General features: G+C 32.4%; 2 protein-coding genes across 2 annotated transcripts in view; one reads left to right on the top strand and one right to left on the bottom strand.

Moving 5' to 3' along the window:
• Positions 1–9,102, top strand: part of LOC126898785 (radial spoke head protein 4 homolog A-like) — a 66,236-nt gene that overhangs the window by 25,957 nt on the left and 31,177 nt on the right. The window lies entirely within an intron of this gene.
• Positions 3,351–4,374, bottom strand: LOC126898825 (uncharacterized). The gene has a single exon (XM_050673219.1). It carries the CDS (start codon positions 4,300–4,302, stop codon positions 3,397–3,399), a length of 906 nt encoding a protein of 301 aa, XP_050529176.1. The 5' UTR covers positions 4,303–4,374; the 3' UTR covers positions 3,351–3,396.

Consider the following 9,102-nt stretch of genomic DNA (forward strand, 5'->3'; position numbering starts at 1 on the left):
AAATAACAAGAAGAAAACAAATTAATCCTAAATCTACAATATTATAGCATCGTATTCATGGTGAAGCCAATGTGTGATATATTTTTTGAAAATAGAAAGAGACATATTAGCCACTTCTTTGGGCATTATATTATGTATATGTGTCCCAACAATATCATATATTTTACTACATCCAGTTTTTTTTGGATATTTTAGCGAATAGTTATTAGAAGCATATCTAGTGTTGATTTTGTGATTTACTGGGGATAACAGGTTATGTTTTTTTAGGAAAATGGTACAGGTTTTTATATATAGTTTATTTATATTAAGTACATAAAATTCTTCATATAATTGTTTTGTAGGATATCTCCATTTTTTGTTACAAGCAACTCTAATAATAGTATTTTGGCATTTTTGAAGTCGTGATAGCACATTATCATAGGCGCTACCCCAACCAATTATGCCATATGTGATTAAAGGTTCAAATAGAGTTAAGTATATAAGTTTAATGTCTTTAAAATCTAGTATTTCACGTAGTGATTTCATGATGAAAATCATCTTTCTTAACTTATTGGAAGTATTAATAATTTGATTTTTCCATTTCATATCATGACACATTTCGATACCTAAGTATTTGTAATTTTTGACAATGGAAACAGATTTACACTGGCAGTGATTTAGTAATAAAGTTTTACATTCATGGATTTTTAGTTCATTTAAGGTAGGTAGGGTACTTTCAGATAGGGAGTGAAGTAGTATGGCTGATTTATCTAAATTTAGAAATAGATTGTTTTTCTTTAGCCAGATTTTAATTGACAGTAAATCTGCCTCAATATTAGCGAAAACTTCTTCCCAGGTTAAACCATTACAAATTAATACCGTATCGTCAGCGTAACAAATAATTTTGCTATTTAAGTTTAAAAGTTTTATATCATTTAGCTGAATATTGAAGAGTACTGGAGAAAGTGTAGTACCCTGAGGAACACCACATATAATAGTTTGCTCACAAGAGATGCTATCATTTATTTTAACCCTCTGTTTTCTTTTTTCCAAATAAGATTCGAATAGTGAGTGAGCCGAACCAGTAATACCTATGTCGTGCATTTTTTTTAGAAGCTTTACATGGTCCACAGTATCGAAGGCTTTCGCCAGGTCAAGATAAATAGTTGCGCATTTTTTTCCTTCTTCCAGTGTACTATAGATCGTTTTGGTTACAATTGCTATGGCTTGATCAGTGCTTTTATCGGGTCTAAAACCATATTGGTGTTCAAATAGTAGGTTATTCGATTCTAAGTAATGTACTAATTTTGCTTTTATAATTTTTTCAAATATTTTTGCTACATTTGATATTACAGATATTGGCCTAAAATTACTAATAATAGAAGTTAGACCTTTCTTGTAAATGGGTGTAATAATTGCTACTTTAAAAACATCAGGAATTTTATTTTGGGTGATACATAGGTTAAAAAGATGAGTGAGAGGTTTAACAAGAAAAGTAATATATTTTTTTAGAAGATTAGAGGATATGTTATCGATACCAGGTGATGCACCATTTTTTAATTTAGAAGTTGCTTGTAATATATCTTCATGTGTTATCAGCTCAAATTTATTTAAGGGGGAATTATTTGACATAATTGTATTGTTAGATCGGTGGATGTTGGACAAATTATTTACATTAGTATCGTTATTCAGTTGTGTTACTAGATCCGTTGCCACATTTATAAAATAATCATTAAAATTATCGGCCAAGATTGAGGCTGGTTTTCTGTCATTAGGTTCAGTATTAGCTTTTATATTATTTAGTAATTCATTAAAATTATTTGATTTAATGTTTCTGGATATGATATCATTGATTAATTGCCATTTATGTTTGGTATTGTTCCCGGATTTATGTATTTCTTTTTTGTAGTATTTAATTTTAGTTTCTTTTATTAAATACGTTAACTTGTTTCTGAATTTAAGGTAATAGTCTTTTAGTTTTAGATTTAAAGGATATTTCCTAACTTGAAGGTGAAGGTGATCTCTATGCCTTATGGAATTAATTAATGCGGTAGTGGCCCATGGTTTAATTTTTTTAGTTTTAGAATTGATAGATATTTCGGTAGAAGCTTGTTTTTTAAGACTAGTTATTTTTTCCGTAAAATAATGTGCTGCTCTGTTAGAATCGATAATATTATACATTTCAGACCACTCAAAATTTTGAATTAGGTCAGTTAATTTAGCATCATCTGCTATAAGTATTTTTAAGAGATTTGGTTTATTATTTCGGTTGTCAAGTAAATTTCCTATACTAATTATGTTTGGGTAATGATCTGTTATATTGGAATTAATAACTATTGGCTTTATGTGATATAAAGACTTTGCTTTAACAAAAATATGATCAATACAAGTATTAGACACAGGTCTGGTTATGTTTATAATTACAGGTATAAATCCGAACTGGGCCATTAACATGAGATAATCTTCATTTGTTTTTGTAGGTTTTAGTATGTCGATGTTAAAATCACCTAATATGATTTTATATTTAGCTTTTTTTAGATTAGAACTACTCAGTATTATATCGTTTAATTCTTCTAGTGCTATATCAATAATACCATTAGGAGATCTATAAGTAGGATAAATTACAAAGGCCGTTTTTGATAATTTGAAAGAAATTTCTAAAGTTGTTAGTGCTGATGTGTTAAATTCTATTATCGAGACATCCGATAGGGTGTCTTTTAAGTATACTACAATACCGTCATTTTGATTTTTATTATTTAAAGTTGTATGAGTTGAGTAACCTGAGATTGAGAAATTGGTGATTGATATATTACCAAGCCCTAACCAAGCCTCTGTTAAAATAATAACATCAAATTTGGTGTTCATGTTATCTAGATGAATACATAGTTCATCAAAATGTTTTTTAATGCTACAGATATTCATAGAGAAAATATTTATTGAGTTTTGTAGATTTATAATGCTGTTTAGTTTATCAAAAGAACAATTCATAGTATTTATTGCCTCATTAACTTCAAATAAAAATGTCTTATTAGTGTTTTTATTCATAATAGATATTGTTGAGGTATATACAGGTTAAGGTGTTAATAAATGAGTTGGGTATATATATGTAGTATATATGAGAGCTGAAATCTGTATAATGTTTTGTAGAAATAAACGATTTAGTAATTTTATGAGTTTCGTATGGCTTTGCTATGAATACGCTGCCCCCAGCTATCGCTATGAAGGCAATTATGAAGTAATAAAGATAAGGAATGCGTGTGAGAGTTTTAACATAGAAATAATAATTGTATAAGATAATATTATGTATAAAGTTGAAATGTAGTATTAAATTTGTATAAAGACGAGGTAATATGTGTGTATGATAAATTATATAAACTAAATATAGGTATAAAAGTAATGAGTATATAAATTTTATATTTACGAATTTAGGTTTGTTGAGTTTAAATGATCATACTGTGATTTTAATTTCAAAATTACTTCCTCATTGTCAACACGTATGATTTTATCCGTTTCGTTTTTTCGTAGGAAAACAAGACCATTTTTCGTCCAGACGAATTGAAAGTTGAGTGATTTTTTGATGTCTCTTGCTTCTTTGAATAGCTTGCTACCTTTTGTAGTTAAATTTTCTCTTATGTAGATAGGCATATCAGGCTGTAAGTTAATGTCCTTAGTAGAAAAGTTTCTTTTTATTTGGCGAGCTTTAAGTGTATTTATTTTATCTTGGTGATTTATGAATTTAACTATAATTCTTCTGGGACGTGCGTTGTTACGGTTAAAACCGATTCTGTGACAATCATTTATCATTGACACGTTTATATTTGAATTTAATTCTTTACATATTTGGTGGACTAATTGAGTGCAATCTTCTGTTTTATTTTCAGGTATTCCATCAATGATAATATCATTTGATATTTGGCGGCGTTCCATGGATTCAATTTTGTTTTCTAGTTGGATTACGTGTGTTTTCAAAATATTGTTTTCTGTGATAATCTTATCGATTGCATTAAATTTGGCGTTTAAGTTGTTGAAATTAATATAGGTATCTTCCTTAAATTTTTGAAAAGTGTCTTTAAGTTGAAGTATAATTTCTTTTATTTCAATTAAATCAGTGTTACTCGAGTTGACTGAGGAGTCAAGTCGGATCGAGACTCTTTTGGCTTTAGAGCAACTGCTACATCTCCAGATATTGTCCGACTCTTTTAAATAGTCTACATCTTCCTTAGAGAGTTTTTGACATTTGGCGTGCCAGGTCAAATTACAGTCAGTACACGTTATAGACAGGGCCGACACAATATTAACGGAGCATGAGTTGCATAAAGGCATAATAAAGTATTGTTTGTGAGAGTTTAAAATAACAACAAAAACACAACGCGAACAGAAAAAAAAAAAATGCGATAAGGCAGAGACGTAGATGTTACACAACCGAACAGAACGGAGCGCAACTGACANACGGCTACCCTGCATATCTGCAGGGTTAACGAGCGAACGAGGGGCTCGCTGTCCGCGACCGCTTATTCGTCAGTCCAAATGAATGGACTGCTTATTTCGCGGCTAACCTGCATATCTGCAGGCCGTTCCTCTATCCGCAACCTGAGGACGCGCCCGATTCCCCGAGCTAGGGAAACTGCGCTCGTGCCGACGTTTCGTAGCCCCGTAGAGCCCGATCACACCGACACTGTAGCGCAGCGCAACGGGGCCGGACCAGATCCTGCGCCGCCCTACAATGGTTGAGGTTCGTTTGAAGGAACCTCATCCATTGGTGGGCGGCGCACAGGACGCCTTTGGGGTCCCTTGGACCGCCGAGGCATTTTTCGCCTCCGCTACGGGCTTTGCCGTAGCCCCTCCCTTTTTTAACTTAAGACGTTTGTCTATGACAAACGCATTACGACCCGATGAGTTTCCCCCACGGGTCGTGATCCACCGACTTCATGAGTTTGGCCCAGCACTTTGCTTTGGCCCGCCTGATAGCAAGCTTCAGCTCTTTGCGGGTCAACCTCAGCGCCTCCCTCGGGTCCGGGAATTCCGGGTCCCTTGGCCATCGGTTGGAGCGAGTCATGGCCCTCCTGTCCCTGATGCACTACTTACGCCTGGCCGCCACTTCCTCATTCTACCAGTGGACTGGCGGTCCGCGAGTCGACGGCGGTCGTTTGGCCGGAAAGGCGAAGTCGCAGGCTGCGACCACCTTCCAGTCCAACTCTTCCGCCGCTTCGTTCGCGGAGACATGCCGGTTCGGTACCTCGAGCGTCGACCATTGAGCGAGCAACAAGCCCATCTCGAATGCATCGACGTCCGTGCCCGGTCCGACCCACCAGCCCACTCGACCACCGCAAAACGGCTTTGGTTCTTGAACACTGACCGTCGTTGAGACTACAAGCAACCCTTATGCCATCTCAGTCTGGTAGGTAGCACCGATCCCTTCTGTCACGCTAGGCAGTTGGTCAACCGGTACGAACTACTTGTCTCTCTATTCGCCGACAGACGTATTGTAAACACATGGTAAAATTAATACCCAATTAGTACGTCACTTATGTCAAATAATATAAAATACAAAACCCAGAATTTTAACACAAAAATATGCTATTTTGAATACAATAGTCATTTTCAAAATGAAGACAAATCTAGAAGTCAAATTTTTAGCTTCGATGCGAAGCTGAGAAGGTATAAATTTTACTATGATGGACCGATTTTGATAAAAAATATGTCAAAAGATTACAACAGGAGAGGTTTTGAAGTAACAACTTTATCACATAACATTAACATTTTCAACTTAATATTTGAAAATGTCCCAGAAAGACTGACACTTTTATATATACCTTAAATTAAAGCTAATGTAAAATACTTTAATTTGAAAAAAAAAATTTGACCTCTGGACTTGTCTTCGTGGTAAAAACGGACATCAAAGTTAAAGAAAAACGTACGATTTCCGTGAAAAAATTCTCGATTTTATATTTTATATTATTAAATTTATATTTCTATAACTTTTGGAAAAATGTATAGATCAATATTATTATTATTTTATATACCCCTTTCATCTGACACACTTTTTTTGTAAATTGGATCATACCCCTTTATACAAGGAGGGGTAAAAACTTTAACCATGCGTATTGAAACTAGGACATTTTCAATTTAATTTAATTTTTAAAGTGTTCCATAAATACTGACACTTTTATATGTATCTTAAATTAAAGCTTATGTAATATACTTTAATTTGAAAAAGAAATATTTGACTTCTGGATTTGTCTTCATGGTGAAAATGACTACCAAAAATATGCTATTTTTGTGTTAAAATTCTGGGTTTTGAATTTAATTTTATTTTAAAATAAATGACAAGGGAGTACACTGATTTGCATAAATAAAATTGATATAGCATAGAAAGTTAAACATATTTAAATTTGTTTGCTTTTTTGAAGTCAAGAAAAATAACTTTGAAATTAAAACTAGCTTAAATAGCCAATTTTTTCAGCCGAAAGCAGCGACGTACCCTGACTTGTGTTTGACGCACTTGGGGAACAAGGTTCCAAACCGCCAATGACAATGATTTTTTTGCATTTTTTCTTAATTTTTTTTAAGTTAGAATAAACTCATTTGATTTTTCTAGTTTTAAATTTTATACCAACTTGAGAAGCATTTTTATAAATATAATATTAGGGAAACATTGATACAGCGATAAAAAGATGATAAGTTTCAAGCAGAAGGTTGTCAATGGGTGGTCGTTTTATAAAATTAGCAAGCGTCGCAATCTGTTATCTTTATAACAATACATAGTGTGTATATATACAATATTTTATAAATATATTAGTGTAATGCGAATTACTATACGTCGCGGGGAATGAGGTATTGTGATTCAATTGTGTATGACTTGTGGCGACTGGTTTTTAACATGCTTATATTAGTTTCACATGTATGTTGTTTGTCACTTTTCACTTGCAACGTGTTATTATTCCCGCGTACTCGTCGTCTATGACCTTGAGACTAGACGTCGTAACGCATTCACCCCGCCCTGCTCACCAATCACCGGCAACACTAATTCTGTATAATTTTATATTTTTGGTTTTCGTACCCGTGCACGCGTGCATGATATCAATTATATATATATATAAACAAATTTGTATTTTGACTGACCAATACCGTGCGCGTGTAATGTGCCTTACGTATATATATTTATATATTTCTACCGCCGCTGCCGCCGTTTATACTTTAGGTATAACGTTCCCCCCGCCAACAAAACAAGGCTATACCAGGGCATGATTCGTTTACGTACTTAAGTCGCTTTACATGTATATATATATATATATATATATTCTAGTTACTATTAAAAATATATATTAACACGCTTTACTCTCATTAAGAGATATAGAGTGTATTCATTCTGATTACAAAGGATGATTCCCGTATCATCATTTTTCATCACTACCACCATGTTCCAGGAGTGGGTAATTTACGCGCCTGCTGCTTTCCTTGGATGTGGTAGCCGTTTCTCAGACTCCCTCTCCAGAATCGAACCCTGATTTCCCGTTACCCGTTACAACCATGATATTGATAGTAACTACTATCATAACATGAAACTAAAAAGTAAAAAATAAATATAGTTTAAAAAAACTTAAAAAACACGCTCTTGAAGCAAATCGAATAAAAAGTTAAAAATTATTTTTAACTTTTTAGTTCGATGAGCTGTTATTTAGAATGTTATTTAGAACAGTTTATAGTAATACGTCACAGGCGCTGCCGCAAGTTTAATATGTTTCGTGCGCGTTTGTTTAAAACATGTAGGACTATACATAAGACTATATTATATGTTAAAATTATATTGATTCGGTCATTTTTAAAATTATGGCAGTTTTAAGAAAAAATAATTTTGAATCCCTCCTTGTGGGCAGGTAAAGGGTCAGATTTATAAAAAAATATATTCAAAATGATAGGTAAGTTCCTCGTGTATCTATAAAAAATTATTATATAGATTTGGTAATTTTCAAAAAAGTTTTGGCAGTTATAAGTAAAAAAAACCAAGCACAGGGGGGTCGCGGCACAGTGGTGACGTGGCATAGTTGGATCAAGTATAATGATATCTGACAGTGATTAAAATCACTATCAAAAAAAACGCTTCGATGCAAATCTTTAGATAGTGTTTAATTTAAAAAAATTGGTGGATTATTCCAAAAGCTTCATAAACTGCTAGTTCCTTATTAATATCCTGATTAAGACAAAGTATGTCGAATAAAAAAGAGATTATTAGAAAATAGTATTTCCCATAAAAAAATTATATTGATCATTACACTTTTCAATAAGTTATAGCATTATAATGTTAAAAATGTAAAAAATAAAATTGAGAATTTTCACACAATAATAGCATTTGGTAGCCATTTTCACCTTGAAGATAAAATAAAGTCCGAAATTTTTTTTTTCCATGATAAAGTATATTACATTAGCTTTAATTTAAGATATATATAAAAGTGTCAGACTTTCCGGAACACTTTCAAAATTTAAGTTGAAAAAGTCAATTTTTTGTGAAAAAGTTGTCATTTTGAATCCCCCCCTGTAGGCAGGTAAAAAGTCAGATTTATAAAAAAAATATACCAAATGATAGGTAAAGACATCATGCATCTACAAAAAAAAGAATTATATTGATCCATACATCTTTCGAGAAGTTATAGCATTATAAAGTTAAAAATATAAAAAAGAATTTTTTTACAAAAATCGTATTTTTTTTATTAAGTTTAATGTCTGTTTTCACCATGAAGATAAAATAAAGTCCGAAATTTTTTTTTACCATTATAAAGTATATTACATTAGCTTTAATTTAAGATATATATAAAAGTGTCAGACCTTCCGGAACACTTTCAAAAGTTACGTTGAAAAAGTTCTACTTTCTATATGCATTTTTATGTTTTGAATCCCCCCTGTATTTAGGGAAATGGTCCGATTTAAAAAAACAGTATGTCGAATGAAAGATCTATATAAATACTACTTCTCATAAAAAAATTGTAATGATTCATACATTTTTCAAAAAGTTATAGCATAATAAAGTTAAAAATGGAAAATACAAAATCGAAAATTTTCACACAAAAATAGCATTCGGTAGCCATTTTCACCATGAAGATAAGATAAAGTCCGAAATTTTTTTTT

This window comes from Daktulosphaira vitifoliae, unplaced genomic scaffold, assembly GCF_025091365.1.
Source record: "Daktulosphaira vitifoliae isolate Bord-2020 unplaced genomic scaffold, ASM2509136v1 Scaffold_2, whole genome shotgun sequence".
NCBI lineage: Eukaryota > Metazoa > Arthropoda > Insecta > Hemiptera > Phylloxeridae > Daktulosphaira > Daktulosphaira vitifoliae.